The sequence below is a fragment of the Corvus hawaiiensis genome, chromosome 13, assembly GCF_020740725.1.
Source record: "Corvus hawaiiensis isolate bCorHaw1 chromosome 13, bCorHaw1.pri.cur, whole genome shotgun sequence".
NCBI lineage: Eukaryota > Metazoa > Chordata > Aves > Passeriformes > Corvidae > Corvus > Corvus hawaiiensis.
In genome coordinates, this window is record NC_063225.1 from 5,333,717 (window position 1) to 5,353,940 (window position 20,224).

Consider the following 20,224-nt stretch of genomic DNA (forward strand, 5'->3'; position numbering starts at 1 on the left):
GGAAAAAACCAAAACAAAAAGGGGTTGGTATTTGAATGTCAATCTACCAACTGTAAAAGTGTCTTAGCTTAATTCAATTAAGATCTCTTATTAGAGATTAATATTAATTTATTTTTTCACCCAACCCAATTGCAAGAAGGAGGCAGGGATGCACCAGAGCAAACACACTGAGTCCCTGTTCTTAGAATTGAAACAGCTCCACCCTTTTTTTGCTCCACATTGCTTTGCACATCAGGCAGCTAGTGCCAGCTTTGTTATGGACACCTTGGTTAAAGTCCAGGAAACTCCCTTGGAACATCTCCATTCTCTGGGTCAGTGGAAAAAGGAGGAATTGATTTCAATTCCACTTTGGCAAAACTCTGCTCAAGCATTTGAGTCTCTTCCACAGCACCCAGTCAGCCTTTCTTCCTTGAAGGTGCAGGCTGCACGCCACCACCCATTTCCCAGTTTATCCTCATACACTCAGACCATTCAGCTGAATGTGTGGTTTTATCTCCATCTCTTGGGTGCAACCACTTGCCAGAGCTATAAGCTCTTAAGAGCCCAGAGCATTTAGCCCCAGTGTTAGAGGAAGCAAGAACTGAAATCCCACTCCAATATACTGTGCCTGATTATTTCTGAAAATCCCAGCTAAGACATCTGCAGGTAACAACAGAAACCAAGTATTTTCTCTCCAGTGCAAGAGCAGTCTGCTGCAAGAGCTTACCCTGTGCAAGTACTGCAGGCAACTTTCCTCTTCGTAGTACTCCTTCAGTGAGCTGTAGCCATGGAATTTCCTGAAATAGAGCAGATTGTCATTAAAATCACCTGTCACTATTACTCTCAAGTGAGGACACACATGCAGAAACAGGAGTGATGCCTCAATTTCCATAGACAACTTTTTAATATCCAGCATCTTTGCAAAACCCTTCGGCAGCACATGCCTTGATGCTTTCTGTGCCTTCTCAAATATTCTGAGAGCATGGGCAAGTCAAACATGCAAACTGAAGACCAGCAGCCTTCAGGGTTTCTTTTAAAATACCCCACTTTGTTTAATTGTACACATGGACGAAATAAAGTTAGGACCTTGCTCATCTTTCCCTAAAAGTCTCTTCAAATACAAACCCAGCACAGCTTATAAACCTCAAACTTACTGGACAAGTTCCCCAGAATTCACTGTGGTTCCACTTCTTTGCCAAATCCCTTCACACCATCCCAAACCAAGAATTCAGTAAGCCTATATTCAAGTGCCTTTTTTTTTTTTAATAAAAGGGACAACATAGCTGTTAGTCCAAGCTAGAAAGGCCTCAGGGATGGGGGACAAGTAGGGAGATTTCCCTAGGAATGGCTTTTTTATAAGCAGCCAACGATACTCCTAGCTTGCCAAAAGTGTCACAGCTTTTTAGCTAACAGTTTACAGTTTTATTTTGGAAAGGGGTCAATGCCTGATACAGAACACGCCATGGTATGAACACTGCCACTTCAAGTGTTATGTTGATGTCAAAGGCACAGGCAGTAACAGGCTACTGCTTATTAAAGCAGAGCACTTAATTAGGTGTTAGTATGACAAATAAGAAAGGTTGCATTATCTCAGTCAGCCCTACTGTGTATTGAGAAAGCAGCAGTGTTTTACAGGGAGAAGATGTTTTCAAACAGAGCTAAGGAAATCCATGAGCAGTTCTGAGCTGCTTTCCACATTCCCCTTTTTTGTTGCTAGAGCTTGGCAGCAGAGCTGGCCTCTTCCTACCTTAGTGAAGGCTGCAGGTTCAGGTGTTACCAAGAAATAAATGCCTCCTGGATGATTTTCAAGAAGCTGTGACTGTAAATAGTAAGTTGTTTTTTGTTGGTTTTTTTTTTTTTCTCTGCTAAGTTTTCTTTAATGTGGAGGCAAGCAAGAATTTGAAGTTGTGTTCACTGTATTTCAGCAGATTCCAACAGGCTCAGCAAGGGGCTTGCAAGAGCAACACTGGGAAGAGAGGGTACTTGGAGTGCTATACAGGAGCAGAGAATTGCCCTTCATACCTCATAACGTTATCATCGATCTGCATAAGTGATGTTGCTGTATAGAGCTTGCCCAGATCAGCATCTGACAGGCTTTGTGGCTTCTTCATGTTGTTATCTCCAAAAAGAACTTGCCTGGAAAGAGTAGCATCAAGAATTACATCCAAATAACATAAGGGCAGCAAAACCATGACCTGTTCAAGGACAACTGAGTTTACCAAATCTGACAAGATAAGATTAGAAGTGGGCTACATAAACATGAGGCTGTCTTGGGAGCAAGAACAGCTTATTTGTCCACTTACCTTTGCAGCAAGACATAACAAACCCTAGCAGCCTCCTCGTAGGAAAAAATGCTTTCCCTTATACACTGAGAAACTGCATGGGGGGCCCTCTTAAAAGAAACTTCCCAGAACAGAGAGCACTAAGGGTAATTGGAATAGAGGCTACATGTTAGGAGGGAGGCTTCTTTGGCTTCAGACCAAACCTGTGGGTGGTTTGGGTGAGAGCACCAACAATCCTGGGCATAGCATCTCCTTCACCATCTGGTTCTAAAGCCCCCCAGCACAGACTTTAGGCTACCTCACACACAGAAGTGACTCAGGGTATTACCCTAGCAGAAAGCTATTTACTATGGACACTTGTCATATTAATTATTGCCCTCAGGGGAGGATGTGTTTCTTTACCAGAACAAACTTCTGCCCTAAGAAACAGAACAAAAGCCACAAGTTGGAAAGGGATTTTTATTCCCTTTGAGAGGCAGCTGCAGGGCAGAGCAGGAGGGAGGCTAGGTTTGATCTGAGGGAGTTAGAGCACAAGTGATTATGGAAAAAGTTTACTTAACACACTTGGCCTTCAAGCCAGCACTGGCTTTTTCTGGGTTAAGAATTTAAGTACCTTTTAATGGGATCTTACCTAACTTCAAATGTCAAATTTGGTCAAGTTGTCTAAATATTTGTAAACCTGGAATGAATTATGTGGATCATCCTACATTGGCTACCCTCCTCCTCCAAGTGCTTTATACTGCAAAGGAGTGTAAACAAAGAACCTGAAGTTCTGAAGTGACACATGCTCCTTCAGTGAAATAGGTCTTAGATATTCCCTTCCTTTCCCTTCAGTCAGGCAAATTCCAATACACATAGATGAGGTACTTCCTTGCCTAGAAAGTACCACCCAGAGACCTTTTGGTGGGGAAAGCACCAACATTGAGCACGTCACCTGTTTAGCACACAAATTTGTTATGCAAGAGCCACAGAACAGCAACAGCAGCAGAGGGATCCTACAGTACACCTGCACTCCAGGAACAGCAATGTTGAGTGTTTTGCTGGCTACATGCTCTTTCTAGAGGAACAGCTAGAAGCCAGAGCTACAGGTTTGACTATTTGCTTGTTTGATAAGCAGCAACTCCATACAGCAGATCTTGAAGGTTAGTCCTACCTCAGGTAGGTGGCAGAACAAGAGGCTCCTTCAATAGGGAATTCTTTGGCTAGAAGTGAAACAGATGCAGAATACTCCACTTTGAAGTCTAATTGCAATGTTTTCCTGTGCATGTCTTGTTTATTCATTAAGCAAGTTTCCCCAGAATACAAAAAGACAACCAAGTCTTTCTTCTAACAAGATGACCAAAGCTTATTTGTCTATTTTACAGTATAATGAGATTGACATAAGCTCACCTTCTCTGTTGGTTCATCTAAAGGCCCACCAAGGAACTTGTGCATAACCTCTCAGGAGTCCTATTTTAAAGGACCAGGCAGACAAATCCAATATAGCAATTGACCCAATCAATACTGTCAGTGTAAGTGATGTACTGCAGTACCTGTGAGAAAGGATGATCTTCTTCATGTTGTCTGCCATGAGGAAGTTATAAAATCTTCTACAATGATCCCACTGCATGAAGGTTTCCTGGGCCCTAGAAAAAACAGGGCAGAACAAACAAAGCTGTTAGTGGAGCTCTTGAAAGATCAGATTAATACACTGTTAACATCTTATGGCAGCCTGGGGGCTGTGTAAACAAACCTCCAGGCCTTCCCTGCCACAGCTTAACCTTTTCCAGGAAATGACTTCCACTTTGATGAAGTTTGTTAGTATCAGAAAACAGATCTGCAGTCTCATCTTGCACAATGCAATTAGTGGTTTTGATCAGAGCATTTAAGAGCCATCAGTCAAGATCTACAACACTGACAAGAGGATTTTAGTATCCCTTTGCAGAAGTTGAATGTAATTTACATAATAGGACTTTCAAGGAAAGGGCTAAAACCTGTTGCTCAACAGTGCTGTCTGTTGTGTAATATAGCTCTGCAGAGGAAATAATTTGTGCAGATGTTTCCAATATGTACAGATATTATTATTGTTTCACTTCATTGGCAGGAACTGTAGGAATAAATACTAGATGCAGCTGCAGTGGCATCTGAGTCGAAGCCTTTACCTATTCTCAAAGCAGCAGAGCACTTCACAGCTTATCTGTTGTTAAAACAGAATTTAAGCCACCCAGAGTTGTGTGAGCTCTGCCAGATACCAGCACTCCTTTGCTATGCAGGGTCATGGGCAGGTTAGAGCTTTACTCCTAGCAGGGTTTGCTGTTACTGAGGGAACATACTATAATTTACTGAGACTGAAGAATGCTGGGAGCAGTTTCAGCTACTGCTGAAAGCGGTAGGCTCTCCTACCACTTAAACATTAACATACCAAGAGAACTACTGTAGATTTAACATGACCTTCCAAGCTATATCCTGCAAGTCCCCTACCAGGCAAGAGCAAGCTGTTTTCTTGTAATTAGCCATGCTGGAGTATGGTTTGAAAAAAAAAAAAAATCCATTATCTTTTTATCTAGCCAGGCTATACCTACCACATTTATACCAGGGCAGGGGAAAAAAGGAAGATAGGAAAAGGCACATTTCTTTCCTCACAAAAGGTTTTCCAAGCAAACCTATTAAGTTATCACAAGATGTCTGAAGTTAAAGCTGCTATGCTGCCCTGCAGTTCCTGTGGTGTACAGCAGTACTCCTAATATGAAGAGCTGCAAGCATAAAAAAAAAACCAATACCACATGCAGCTTCCAGTATTTTGAGGGCTGCCCAGGTTTCAGAGCTGAGGTCTCTCCCCACAGCCTGTAGCTATGGTGAAGATGCATTCCACAAGATCAAGAAGCAGAATCAAGCCTATGCAGGCAGAGATTAAGGAATGAGGAGACCTGTCCCTGTTTAGCCTCAGGGAACACATTCCCTAGACTCTGTGTTAATTCATTAAACTAAGAGTCTCATTTTTCTGGCAGATCCTGGTATTGCTGCTGCTCTGGAAAGGCAGATCCTCAGCTCACCTTGCTCACTAAAACCTTTTTCCTTCATTTATGAAAGTTATTTGGGGAATAAATGCTGGACAAGCTAATATAAAAAAAAAAGGAATTGTAAACTAACTGGTCTTGTCTACCAGGGTAATCCACTTCCATGTAGCCCTGAAGGCTGAAGCCAGCTATTTTAACCTACCAGACCAAACCTGGGAAGGCAGTGGCTTTGCACCTCCTCCCTCCCAATTTTATATCCAGGGCACAAGGCCCTCCCTCCTCCTGTCTTTTGCTTGGTAGATGTTTTCGCCTAGCTCTTCAGCTAATTAGCACTTACAGCAGATGTAGATATTAGGAAGGGAGACAAGACCTGAAAAGCCTTCCTGCTGGCTGTCCAGTAATACAGAGCAGATGCTCTGTGGCAGGAGGTTTGCTAGGAGATGTTTACCCAGCAGGTGGAGGCAAGAGCTCAATAATCCACACAACCCACACGATGGAGTGCATTAAACTCAGGGAAAAGAAAAAAAACCCAGCCAGTTGTTTTTCCACACAAATATCCAAGTGAAGAATTGTTCATCAGGTTGTCTTTGCCATGCAAGCATAACAGCATTACTCACAACATCATTTTGGAGATCAGGAATACAATATTGCATAATTGTAGAAGATGAACCAAGTGGACCACAGCCAGATATTATCCCTGCAAACCCTGTCTGATGGTTGCAATTAAGGAGCTGGCTTCAAAAGGATGCTCTATGCCAGAACCCCAGGACAGCTAAGAACATTTTACTTGAAACAAAACAGAACAGCTGTTCCTGTACATCTGTTCAGATTTTAAGGGTGTGAACTAGCAGCAGATTATACACTTTTTTAGCAGTAGTCACATCTGACCTCAAAAGGGATTAGATAGCTCGAATATTACATGCACATCAAGCTTTTACACACATCTTAATGCTTCTGGAAAAGCTTTCTGCTTTTACCTGTAAGAACCTGATTCATAAAAGGTGTCTTCAGACTGCTGAATAACAAGCTGGTCCCTGCACAGGCAGAGCATCATCAGCATCAAGAGTTCCAGCTACCTTGACCAGGCTGTGAGGCCAAATTCCACAGCAAGCCCCTCACAGACCTGCCACAGTTTCACCATTTTTATCAGCCCAAAGGATCTTGACCCAAATACCTGAGTCTCAACAGCCCCTTCTGCCTTGTAAATAGTCTCATGGCTCAAAACTGCAGGTAAATTACTGCACAGTCAGCTACACCTTAGTAATTGTCAGCATGTACAGACAGTAAAAACTGAAAAGAGCAGCTTAGCCAGTTATAGCATTTGAATCTCCATTAGCTGTGCATACCCAGAAAGGTTAAAGTACGTTAGTCAAGTCCAGTTTTCAAGCAGCAGTGCTGTGCCTGGACCCTCCATCAACACATGCAAGTGAAGCCATCACAGCTCCTAAAGTGCCACAGCCTTGGCTTCCAGGTGGGGAGACAGGTTAATACTTTCAGACTTTAGGGCTGCAATACTTTCCCTCCCCACCTTCCCCACTCCTATAACACAGCTGCATGCACCTCTCCATCCCCTAATCAGCCCACAGCACTGTTTCAGTGACACACACTAAGAGGGGAGCATGGACTGACAGTGAATGTGCTGTGTCTTTCCAGTCTTCCCAGGTAAGAGCTGCCAGATGAAACTGCACACTGAAACCAAACAAGCTACTATGAACCACGGGATCTTTCTCACAGTGATGAGACAGTGTAAACTATTGCTTGCAAACCTGGCATCAGCTCAGCAGCTGATCACGCTGCCCAGCCTGCCTGGTTAATTACACCAGGACTGCACAGGGAATGCCTCCTCTTAGGACACTGCAGCCATGAGACAGCATCACATGCACAGTCCAGAAGCTGCCAGCATGTACCTGGCCAGGTACAGAAAACCTGTCTGCATTGCTGACAAAGTTTACTTGTGCTTGCAAATCAACAAAGCTTCAGGCTCCTTCAGGAAGGTGCCGTCCTACACACTCAGTGTGTCAGACCAGTTCAGTGCAAGAGAAACACCCATCTTCACCTTGTCCTTGCAAAGATCTGCCCACTCCTGCACTCCCAGAAGAGACCAGCACGGAGAAGATGCCAGACCCACCTCAGTGCACTGTACCCCTGGCACACACTGACACAGCAGAGGACTCGCTCCTGGTTGGCCTGGCTCTCTCCCAGGTATTTGCACACTATGTTTCCACCCAGGCTGAAGCCCACGACAACCAGCTGGGTCTGAGGGTAGGTCTTCTTGATGTAATTCACCATGGCACCAAATTCCCAGGTGCATCCTAAAAAGAAGAACGAAGTTAAAAAGCATCTGATATATTTCAATTCTCACTTGAAGCTTCAGTTGCATGCTTTGAATTGAGCTTTCTTACCCTTTCTGACTTTTCAATAGCCTTAAGGTTTTAACAGCTCTGATTCACATGTGTTCAATACATCTGTGAGTCCTGTGGAGCTTAGCTCATGCTTAGTTCTGACAGAGTGCCAAAGCAAGATGAAATTTAGTTGCTTAAAAATCATGGTGACAGTTAACGTGACAATCAAAACTCTTCCTTTCTAAAACAGCTTAAGAAGCAGTCCAGCAACTCTGGGCTTGACATTACTATGCAGGACCAGCACACATCATTACTTTCCTGAGGCAGTTTACCACTTTTGAAGTGAAATGGGGTATCTGGAATGCAGTTTGCTCCTTTGTTTTTAGCAAGACCACCACGGATCCCCAAATCCGTGCTGCTATCAGGAGAGGAAGAGAGTGGCTTGTCAGGAAGAGCTGCCAGCAGACTGCTGCAGAGCCTGACTGAGCAGGTGATCTCTGGAATCAGAGAGAAGGGTTTAAGCACAGACACATTCAGCCCTTTGTAACCAGTGAAGGGGTAAAGATCCTGCAGCTCCCTAAAAGACACGTGGGTATCCCCACATCAAGAGAATAGTTAAGTGCCTCTGTACAGATCTGTTCTGCTGTCAGTGAACACCCACCTGCATCCCACAGGCTGCAGGCACTGAGGGATCCAGTTTCTGGCAGTACTGGCATCCTCCAATTGTTTGAGAGACTTGAAGGCCTCCACACAGGCAACAATCTGAGTACCTACAACTATTTCTCCTGCTTATGAGTACAGGAAAAGGAAGTATGGAGAAGCAGCTGCAGTAGTGATGGCATTAGTACACTGGCATCAACTGTTTATGCAGCTCATTAACCTTCCTTTTGGATTTAAGGCTGCAAATCACAGAAGGCATCACACTGACAACAGGAATAGAACTCCAGATGTTTCTTCCTGTCCAGAGTCAGAAACTCAGCTCTCTCCTGTGGAACTTGTCCAGTGAGATAAATCCTAGCATTCCAGGATTCTACCCTGTACTAACCTAACACTGCTCCACTGTGCCCTCACCCCAGCTGTAGCATCCTCAGACATCAGACTCCAGCTTTACCTAGATCTGGAGTAAACTCTGAGCACCACGGTTTGTTTGCTTCAGTGGAACAGCAAGCTCCTGAGTGTTTCAGCAGGGTTTGGGCACTTCCTTGTGAACATTCTTAACGAGCAATCTTCAAGACAACAAATGCTGCACTGCTCTGGCTTCCTCTGGAAGAAGCCAGTGGTCAAAATACTTCAGTGTTTGACCTTTGTGATTTCAGGGCAGCTCAGGAATCCAATACTAGAATAGCAACAGGTCAAACTTGATATAGAGGCTGGGGTTCAGCAAATCCCAAATTTAGGCTACTTGCTCCTCAACAAGCATGCCTGGAATACAGCAAAGCTGAAAGGGCACTGAGTTATTTGGGTAGGAGGCAGAGTAAAGTCTGCTCATGGTCTTGCTGGCACTTAACAAGCAACTCTGCCAAGTGATTTACTGTCTTGCTCAAAGGAAGTGCTAGGCATTCTTTGCCCTTTCCAAGGCTATAAAAGACTCAGAAGGGTATGTCTCAAGAGATGCACTACAGAATAACACCCTTAGGCCTAGAGCAAAGCTCCATGAAAGCAAACTCTTAACTTTTAGCAAAATAACAAATGCTTTAACAAGGACAAATTTAGTTTTCAAGACATGGTAGTTCTGCAGCCATTAACAGCCTAGGGCCTCACTACAAATGAAGGTATTTGGTATTCCTGAAGTGTTTCCCAAAGAGGAATATATTTAATAATTCTAGAACAAGCAACAAAGCATTACAGCCTACTTGCCTGCTCGACTTGGCACCTCAAAGCACAATACATCTATTTTGACAATTACCTGTTCAAGATAACTATTCTGTTATAATCCAAACTCTAATCAGTAGCTTGCCTAACTTTAAAAAAACAAAAGCTAACACAAATCTGCTCCACACACAATTGACAGGGTACCTATAGATATTTACAGTAAAGAAGGAGAAGAGGGCTCAAGAGAGCTCAGGAACAAGTAGATTAGGTCACAGGCAAAGAGGGCCCATTCTACAAAGAGCACATTACTCACCAAGAGGGCAATTAAGACTAACTGGAGTGACCCTTGACACAATTTCAAATAATTTATTCCTTTTAATTTCTAGGTTAAGAACGACTTCCTTATACTCAAGGTGAGAGCCCAAAATCATGGCAATTGAGCACTACCACTTCTGCAGCTTTACTGTCATACTCTACAACTGTTGCTGTTGACTTGTGTTACATCTGGGGCAAATCCTCATGTGTCCCTCCTGGGATATAAACGTACTTTCTGGAAAGGCTGGTACAAACTCCTCTCACGTTGCATCTTACAAAGCCTCAGAAATGGCATTTATCCTTCAGAGACAGGTTTGTTTCACATTCCATGAAACTGGCAATTTCAGTATCTCTAAAATCATTTGAACAGGCTCTTGGTAGCCACAAAAGGGTTTTTTTTCCCCAAAAAAAGTTTTCTAACGAAAAACTGCCTCCTTGATGAGAATACATGTGTAAGAGCTGGCAGAAGAGACAAAAGTGAATTCAGTATTAGCCTGCCCTCTTCCTCCCATCTAAGCTCAGTTTAGTTCCCAAGAAACAGTACAAAACTGTTACCCTCATTGGGGTACAGCAGTTGTGTTATCCTGAAGGAGGCTGATCAAGCCCTAGAAACTCCACAAGCTTGAAAATAAGTTCCCCAGGTGCCACGAAGTACCTACCATATGTGAACATCCGTGGTGAAGTGAGCTCAATGTTTGGCAGGGCTCCCAAGTGATTGAGGACAGCACACCTGTACCCATTTTTTTGGGCATAGTCAACAAAGGTGCGGATGTACTGCTTCTCACTGTGGTTAGCAATCCCCGGGCAGATCACCATCGTGACATCATCTGTGCTCAGAGAGAGAGGGAAGTTAAGTAAATGTCACTTCATGCAAATTAAGAGAGTCAGAAGGCTTCCATTTCAGATCCGTGGGAAACCACCTACCACAAGCAAGCTAGAATTTCTACTAGTCTGCCAAAAATCCCGTATGGGACAGGAGACCAGCAGCTCTAGTGCTACAGATGTGAAAAAGTAATTCATGCTAGGGGAGATGAACAGTTTTTAACTTCAGGGAAAGCTGTGCAAACAGTTCTACTGGCACTGCCTAGAGACCAGGAGTACATTCTTCCCTCCGAAGGACACTTTTGATGTTACACATGTTCTGCCTTCTGACAGCCTGTTCTGACTGTGACATGTGTGGAAGCTGTGGAGTCCAGCCTCCCAAGTAGACTGGTTGCACTATTTCCCCCTCATTTCCCTTCTCGAGCTGGGTGTAATAGAGATCTTCCAAATGAAGCTTTGCTAAGCACAGACATTCTGATCACCTGACATTAGCCATCATCTACTTTGTGGCTAATCTAATGATATTTGATCTGCTGACACTATTCACTAGTTTAACAAGATATCATTTCATCAACCAAGAAAGTAATTGCTGTAATTCAAGTAAGCACAGTAAATTACATTCAGGATTATCATCTGCACTTCAAATTAACTGTAACTCTCATGTGCAAAGCTCCAACATCACCAGCTCTAGCCACTGAACTTTTATCTCATTAGAAAAGCACTGCTCAGGTTCTCTTCAGCAATAAAGATAACAGTAACTGTTCTTGTGCAGCATTGTACCATGAAGATCTCAACTCAGAGTTAAAAAAAAAGAAATCTGCTTTTTCTTAGGGCTCTATTCCTCATCTGTCCCCCAGAGCACAGAATCAAGGTTAGCAGCCAGCAGCTGTTTGACTCACCTCCAGTGCAGTGCTCAGAGCATGGCTCAAAGAGATCAAAGGTGGCTGTCGCTCCATCTGGCATCGTGAGGTACTTGCGAAGTCCATATGGATGTGGTGATCTCACTCTCCCCATTTTTCCATAAAGAGCTGTCTGGATATGTCCACTCTTTCCCCAGATGAGGGGTGGAATGTACCTGAAAGGCAATAATTTAATTACTTACCCCTGCTGTGTTAACGAGCCTTTGAGAACAGGTAAGCACTCCCATAAATCTCTCACCAGCTCCCAAATATAATAACAAATATGGAATTGTTTTTGCTATGACTGAACTGGCAGCAGTGATCTTTGCAGCCTTATACAAGAGGCCAAAACGCTCTCAAAGCTGAAAAATCAGCACTGATAGCAACAGCAGAAGCCAAACCCCACACATTCCCTATTATTGAGATGTTAGAGGAACAAATGCTTCTCACTGAATACACAGAGGCCTTGTGCCTCGGTGAGACTGGGACTGCATGTTGCCAACCAACCAAAGTGACCTCCAGAACTGCACAGTGCTGTAAATCTGTTTTAATTGAAACACTGAAGCCTCCTGGGTCGAGCCACATGAACCTGCATAAGCACTTGACTGTACAAGTCAGTGGCAGAAACAGCAGGATTCACAGCAAGTTCTAGAAAACTGAAAGCCCCAAGACTTGCTGGTTGGGATCATTTTACACAGAACTGCTTTACTAAGTTAAGCAAAGAGCACAGTACAGGTTGATTTTGCTGTTCAGAATTAGGTAAAAGTTGAGACAGTGTTAAAAGAACCAGTCAAAACTGGCCAAACTCCACTGAATAACAAATCCCTTCCAGTAAGAGGGGCGAGTCTACCAATTATTCATGCTTATCAAGGGTATATTAAAGCTGTGTAACAAGGCAGATTGTCTCTTTTCCTGGCTTACAGGCCCTCAAAAAAGATACGTGAGAAACACAGCTATGAGCTGGAAAGCATTAAAGGCTTAGTTATCAATTTTGTTTTAGCACAAGCAGAGCTGCAAGTGGTTTAACAGGAAACATACTGTGCCCTAGCACCACCAGCCTGTGGGCAAGTCACCTGGTCACTCAGCAAAGGAGACTGAGCCAATGCCTTGAAAAAGAGAGTTACATCAGCTCTGAACAGGAAAGCATGAACGATTTATTGTTGAGGAGAACAGCAGTCCCGGGAGACACACTTCCAGTTAAAGAACTGTGGTCTCTGGTGCACAGACCAGGCTATCCAGAAGAAGCTTGAGAGCTTCTGACAACACCTTGGATCCTGAGGGATTAGCAAGTCCCTCCCTGCTGTGTTTGGGGCTTCCTGCAATTGTTCCTTCTGCCTTCTTGAGAGCACATGAAGCAGAGATCATGTTCCTCTCTCTTCTAGAAGAAGAGAACTAGGCAGCTCAAATTTACTAAAGCCCATAATCTACCAGAACGTGACAAACCCTACCTTTATGCTCTGACACTGCCTACTCATACAGCTGGACCTTTCCCCATGCCAGCTCTTATGTGTCATATCCGCAACTCCCTCCTCTCCCACACACTCCTTAAAGAGACTTCCTATCAAATAAAAACTACTTAGGCTTGTTTAGCAAGACAAGGGCAGCAGTATGCTCTCTTTCTCCCCATTCTTCACCCTCACTACGAGGGAGACTTCTTACAGTCAAAGCAACACAACAGTTTGCTGTAGTTTCACTCATTTTTGCAAGTGCACTTCCCAAAGAGATCCAAAACAGATTTCTGGAGAAGCAGGTAGTGCTTCAATAAAGGCTGCAAAAGTTGCTCACAACCTTGTAAGTGAGCCTTCAGTGCATTCTGGATTTGATCACTCAACTAAAAAGATTTTCAAAGGATCCAGGCAAGGCCAGGAGCATCACACCCCTCTTCTGTTAGGGAGCATCCCTGCACTGGGTCTTGCCAGGCACAATGTAGAACTGTGCAGATTCCCAGCAGTGACAGAGGCTGGACAAGCTCATCCTCTGCAATAGCTGCTAGAGCTGGAAAGTAGTCAGTGGGTCCATTCTCACAATCCAGAGTAAATACCCACTGGGATAGGGCTGTCAGACTAAACCAGGCTGCCCAAGAACTACACACGGTTCTGCTCAAGTCTCATACAGCTCAGTGCAGGGGCTCTGAACACACCTATTATGCCAGATGGAAGAGACACTGCTCTCCCAACATAAGGAAAAACAGCTGGCTTCACCCCAGTCATTTACTGTGGCACCAGTTCACATCAGTAGCCATACTCCACACTAGACAGTGCCTGACTGGCTTTTTGTCTTTTTTTTTTTCTCCCCACAGACATCCTTTACTGATAGGGTTTGCTAGCACCTTCTGAGGGGAGCTGACAAATACAACCTATAATAAGAATTTTCAGCTCTTTTAGGAGACTCAGATGCCAGCATTGCTTCATGGTTTCTAATCTTGGGTGAGAACATGCATTGGAAAGTTTTGGTGATTCTGCTTCTATACAGTGCTTTTCAACTCAAAGACTATCTGAAAATCTTACCCTATAGGGCTAACAGGAAAGCAATTTGTCCAGCTACAGCAGCTAAGTTATACAGCTGTTATAGCTGATTACTGCTACCGTGAAAAAATACCAAAACAAACCAAAAATCAAGGATCTCTGCAGACATCCTCATGTTTAACCTACAGTTCAGTTCCCAGCCATAGGTTACAGCCATCCACTGGAACAGATGCAGCAGCACATACCACAGGATGTTGTTAAGAGATTAAATCAGAATAGTCTTCAAAGCCTCACCACTACTGCCAGAGTTTAAAGGAAGGCAAATGGTTTCAAGCACACTGCTTCCCACAGTCTGCCTCTTCAGGTCACTGATGGTTTCTCCGGGGAAAGAAACCCCCAGACCTGTCTTTGCATAACCCAGCTGGAGGTTACCTAAGTACTGATGTGCAATAAATCAAACCTTTATACTGCTTTTACAGGCAAACAGCACATGCAGTTTCCTTGACATGTTTTTTATTTAAGGCAGGAATCCCTTTCACTCCATCCATAATGATGGTCAAGTGACAACTACAGTTTCCACGTTTCCCTCAAAGCTAAAACTGTGTGAAGCCCTATGGACAAGGGAGCATTCACTGTCACTCCCTGCAGAATGCGTAAGTGTTTGAGCATCCTATGGACCAAGTAAAATGCTCAGCTTATCTTTTATGATGCTAACTCCAGCCACCTGCTTAAGCATCACTGCCTGAAGCAAAGATGGTTTGTGTTAGTCACTCTGCATGTAACTACACTCTTTCAGACAAATATTCAAAAGCCAAGCTTCAGCATGAATGATGTGCATAGTGCTCTGATGCAGATATTTGTAAGTTCTACCAAGTCATTAAGTATATTTCTAGTTTGCACGTAAGTCTTAAAGCAGTTGAAGCTCTGAAATACATGCAAGTGTTCAAGAAGAAGCTTGTTATCTAAAGTTTGCCATCTAAACTTTTTGTTTAGACCCATCAGCCTTTAAGCAACAGACTTGTGAGGCAAACCACGTCCCTTAAGTATCCAGGCTCAGGAGACTGAACAGCACAACACTTCAACAGGGAAAGGGAAGAAAGTTGCCCAGATAGCACAGAACTTGTAATATCAGTGAAAAATTAAGACAGATTAGAACTTACCGTATAAGATTGATGCAAAACCAAGCAGCTAATAAAGATATTACTTCTGTTTACTACAACAAGTTGTCAATCTAACCTACTACAAAACCCGGTAAAGCCTTTACAGTAAGAGTGATTCCTCTCTGTCACTGAATTCAGGTAAAATCTGTTCTCAGCTGAGGACAAGGTATCCTTACAATCTATAGCAGAATCAGACACATGATCTGCCTGTCAACACTATTTCTGTTGACCCTCCATTTTGCCAATGGACAAATCTATTTTTGAAACATTCGTGTGACTTATGTCTTTCGATGAGACAAAGTCTACAAGAACTTCCAAGAGCAAGTACTGAGCCTAACAGCACAAGACTGTACAAGACTGAAGGATGGGACATCTTTTTACAGGGTTGGTGTGGACTTAGCTTGCTTTTACTAAAATCATTCAAAAAGAAGAGAGCACAGGAAGAACTCTTCAGTCCCAAAGGCGCACAATACGACACTGGTGAGGGAGAAAACTTGCCAGGAATTGTGCAAAAGCCTTTACCCTCTGAAAGGGCAGATCAGATTAGATAAATTTTATTTAAGCCTACTACACAGTTTCAGAGACATTTCTATCCTCAACCCAGCTGAAAAAACCTAACTACCCAGGGCTGATAGCAAGAGCTAGAACAGATTGTTTTGTAGTGAAGTCAACATTCCTCATGGCAAACAGCTGAAAAAAGATGCTTCTCCAAAACAATCATCCTGCAGACAGAAGCGCATGTACTCAGGGCATTCTTCTTGTGGTTTACCTTAAGAAAACAAGCCCAGCAGGATGCAACACAGGGAAACAATGCAGACTGAGCAATTAAGTAGTATTCAGTCTAAGGAGCATTTGAGTATTGTCCTTCAGATTTTATGCCAAAACTATAATTACTGCTAAATTTAACCATGTCTTTCAAAGAAGGGCCCTTCACTCAAAACCAGGTGGCTTCCCTCCAGCATTGATAACAAGTAGAAACAAGGAAAGTGTTCAAGGACAACAGATTTTCAACTCCTTCCTCTCTGTCTGCTATGACCTGAAGTTGTTCTGAAAAGCAGTGTACTGCAGAGGTTATTCCAGCACAGCATGGAGATGCTTCAGTACATATTCCTCAGTGTCCTGTTCCAGAGAAGCTGCTCCCAGAGGTACCAAAGCCCAGGGATGTCTATAAGCAGCATTTCCACTGCTATGCAATTGTGGCTTATGGTGACAGGAGCTGAGCAGTGAACACCAGCCAGGAGGACCTCTTGCCAAGGCCTCCAAACAAGGACAATGACAGCATAACACAACAACCCAGACAAGCACGTACTGATAAAAAAATCCAAAAGAAAAGTTATGTTGTACCAAAACCGGAGATTTTCTTTCTGTGAAACAAAAATGGCTTCTGAGTTTACTCCAGACCCAAAGGCTTTTAACTGACTCATTTCCCCGTTTTGGTCAGTTGCAGTAGATAGCAGGCACCCTGAGTAATGATAAAGATTTGAAGCAGTTATGTCTTCCAGTAAGCAGCCCTGTAACTTCCAGTAACAGGAGGCAGACAGGAGAACAGGCCTGGGGATGGTAGTTACTTATTATGGAAGCTGTCCTACATGGCCCAACATGTACAGAGTTCATCACTCTTAGGTGGTTAAGTGAATTCACACCCATTTACATAAATCTGCTCAACACTGTTCGGGTTTGAGCTCCAAACCTGCATTTCAGCTGTGCAGCACTGCCTCACATCTTGATAGGTGGCTGCCCACAGTGCTCCAGAACAAGACAATTCCTAGGTGTTTCCCAAAAATTTCTCCTAACATTTTAATATTTAAAACAATTCCAGCATGTGATTGTAGATTAAATTTAGTGGCTCTCAGGCAGTAATTATCATTTTAGAGCACGTACATCATCCAGTATGCAGGAATTTAGGAAAGCAGCAGCTGTATAAGCAGCTCACACAAAGCACATAAAAACTGTGCTATTTTTATTAGCAGGCATCAGCATTCAGGTCCTCAAAGATCTGAAGTGGAAGTTCAGCAACAGGCTTATTTCTGGAGCATTGCTTCATTTCATCTGAGGAGATTAACACTTTAAACATTAACTCTTACATGTGCTATAGCACACTGGATACTGATGGTGAGAAAACAGAGCCTACAACTTCTCAGTGTCAGGACATTCTAAGAATTTTTACCTGCATTACAACAGGTAAGAGATTATTCTTTTCCCTTTACAGAGCAGTTTGGAGGTATTTAAAGAATGCTTTACAAAAATCAAGCTTGCTTTGAGCCTTGTCCTTTATTTGATGCTAGGGAATGCAATTTGAATTCCAATCAAGGAAACTCTCATACAAGTCTGCAGGGTTCAACCCCTGACCCCAAATATGTAGAAAGCAGCTTTTTCTCCATCAACTCAGCTAGACTGCTCAACGTGATGAGGACACAGCAGATACACAACAAAAAATTTTAAGCAAGTTATGGAACTTCCACATTCCCTGAGCCTCAAAAAAGAAATAAATGGAGTAGAAGTGTTTGTTTGCTGCCCACAGTACCTGTATGAAGTCAGAACTATTTAAAAATACAGACTGGCCTCCTTGACTAAACCACCTCCTTCACCACTTCAGAAGCTTTTATTTAGTAAAGAGCCCATCACACCCCTCCTCCCCCACCAGTGACTACAAGAAGTATTTTAGTCAAAACAAGGTATGAGGATTTACAGCATTTAGAATCCTCCTTGCTGATAAGAGCTGGAGAACACAAGACTGCTGCCAGTGTCACAGCACCCACCAAAAACTCAGACCCCCGAGGGTGCTTCTCTGCAAGGTCAATGCTTCAATTTACCAACAGGGAGCTGCCATTCTTCTCTGCCTCTCAGCATGTTCACCTGCCAAAGCTTCAGGGGTAGCACTGTTCTTCTAGTTTATTATTCTCCTGGAAGTGTTCCTCCCAGAGTAAAACACTAAGGAGTTGACAGGGATCAAACACTGCTTGCTATTAGGGGGAAGAAAAGAACACTGAAAAGCTTGAAGACAGCTTTTCTGACTACTCATCTCCTTGCATCTAAGGGAAAAGCAGTGACAGCGTAAAAGAGTCTTCTGGTACCAGGCAGCCTGCTCACCCAGCACAGGTTGGTGTGCAAACAAAGGATGAGAAGGATCTAGGCTGGATCTTTGACAGTGTTTACTAACAGGCTTGACAGTCATTTGCCTCAATCTTTGAGGAGCTTGCCTTTACTGATGATAAAAAGTGTGCAGACAGTGAGGATAATTATTTTCGACATGGATGACACGTGCCACATCTCTACAGAAATAAAGATACACACACTTTGTTAGAATAAACTGTAAACAGCCACAAAAAGTCTAGCCCAGTACAGCAAGCACTGGCCAAATTTATCCTCACAAATCAAAGAGCCAGCGCTGCATTTCTACAGGAATAACAGCAGAAGGACTTTCTGTACCCTTCTGAAAGACAGGAAAAGGACACAGCTGCCACCAGCAGTTAGGCCCAAGTGCTCAAGGGCACCAATAGCTGTGCTGAATTGCAAGAGCTTCCATACAAGAAGCAGCAATTTGAATGGAAAAGGGTCTGATTATGCTACTCCACTTGGTAAGCCAAAGTACAGAGCTGGACAGGGTCGGAGGAATGGAAAAACAGGTAAAAGAACATGAGCACTAGGAAAACAGATTCTCCTGCTTCCCAATGTTTGGTGGACATGTAGAAAGTTTCTGGCAGTTTACAGAACTGTAAAAAGCAGTACTAACATCTACAAGTACAAAGTACCTGGCACACAGCCATCTCAGGCAGTTTTACAATTCAAAGTTCTTAAATTATTCATCTACCACCACTTGGCTCACTGAATGACACCACAGCTACAATACACTGAATTAGGCCAGAGGTGAGGATTGTGCCATAAAGGGAAAATAAAGTCCAAAAGTGTTTACTCTAAGAATTTTTGAACACCTGCACAGATAGCAGAAGCAAGCAAAGTTATTCTTTCTCCCCGTCAGCCTGTTTTTCACAGCAGTGCCCTCATCCCTTCCTCCCTTAAGCAGGAGCTGAACAAACCAGGTCCGAAAGCCAGTTCACAGCCAGTCTGAAAGCTGTGAACATTCCTCTGTACAGAAGAATTGGTCTTATAACAGATCTGACAACAAACCCAGTACTGATATAACAGAAGGGATTGCTGGGCTACTTACTTTGCTTTCATGGTAGAATTTGAAAAGAGCTGCTTAATCAGCTTTCCTAGCACTCTGAATAATTAGCAAGTAATCAAAGCCTTGCAAGATTTTTCGGTGGAGTATGGCACAAGCTGTTTTCACATAGCTTTTTCCTAATTATCCTACAAACTGTTTCATGCATAATTGCAGGAATTTAAATGTATTTGTTCCCCTTTAGTCTCCAGGTGACTTTCATGCCTAAAGACAGGATTTATCAGATTTTTTTTTTTTAATTTCTATATTGAAAAAAGTCTGTGATAACAACACTAGAATAGTAAAAAGAAATAACCGCATACACATCTTAAGAGTTGTCTGTCCTGTAAATTCTTCTAATTCCCCACAGCAATTATATTCCCAAGTCCTGTCTTCCTTAACAGAGATACAGAGGTAGGAGGACTGAACAGCTACCTATCAACACAGTTTGTTCTAGTTTGTTTCAGCTGAGTTTGCTGCCTTTTGTCATGGAAGCCTTTCAGACAATATTTTGCCCAAGAACCAGGTACTGGAGATCACTGCTACAGTTTTCAGAGAAGCCAGCAAGCCTGAGCTCAGCTAATCCAGGGAAGGCAAACAACCCACGACTGCACACTATTAACACAATACCAGGGTTCTGCAAGCAGCTCATCACTCCTGCAATTAATGCATAGCAGATGGCTAAATACTGCTGGACATGTTCTGCATTTTCACTCTTTTGGGAATGCTTTGTTCTCCAACTGAAAGTCAACAGACATGGCCCTAATACAGCAGTGCTAGGAGCCTGTGCTGTGAGCACAGAGTTGAAATAGCAGGAAAATGGACTCTGAATTAGCTGACAATCCCTTTCCAAAGACTAGCCTGATACTAACATGCCTTCAAGGCTGGTAATCAGCACAGCTTCACGCTTGCTCCTTCAGTGACAAGGGACATGTCATTCTGGAGTGCAACACTGAGATGGCAAGCCTCTAAAGCACCAAGTAACTCAAA

General features: G+C 43.3%; 1 protein-coding gene across 3 annotated transcripts in view; it reads right to left on the bottom strand.

Moving 5' to 3' along the window:
- Nucleotides 1-20,224, bottom strand: part of ABHD2 (abhydrolase domain containing 2, acylglycerol lipase) — a 38,930-nt gene that overhangs the window by 6,541 nt on the left and 12,165 nt on the right. For all 3 annotated transcript variants that reach the window (XM_048317437.1, XM_048317438.1, XM_048317439.1), the window contains exons 4-9: nucleotides 11,448-11,623; nucleotides 10,386-10,553; nucleotides 7,386-7,569; nucleotides 3,794-3,886; nucleotides 2,002-2,115; nucleotides 707-776 (exon numbers count right to left, since the gene is read on the bottom strand). In XM_048317437.1, coding sequence (XP_048173394.1) covers nucleotides 707-776; nucleotides 2,002-2,115; nucleotides 3,794-3,886; nucleotides 7,386-7,569; nucleotides 10,386-10,553; nucleotides 11,448-11,623 — 805 coding nt within the window. The remainder of the gene's footprint in view (nucleotides 1-706; nucleotides 777-2,001; nucleotides 2,116-3,793; nucleotides 3,887-7,385; nucleotides 7,570-10,385; nucleotides 10,554-11,447; nucleotides 11,624-20,224) is intronic.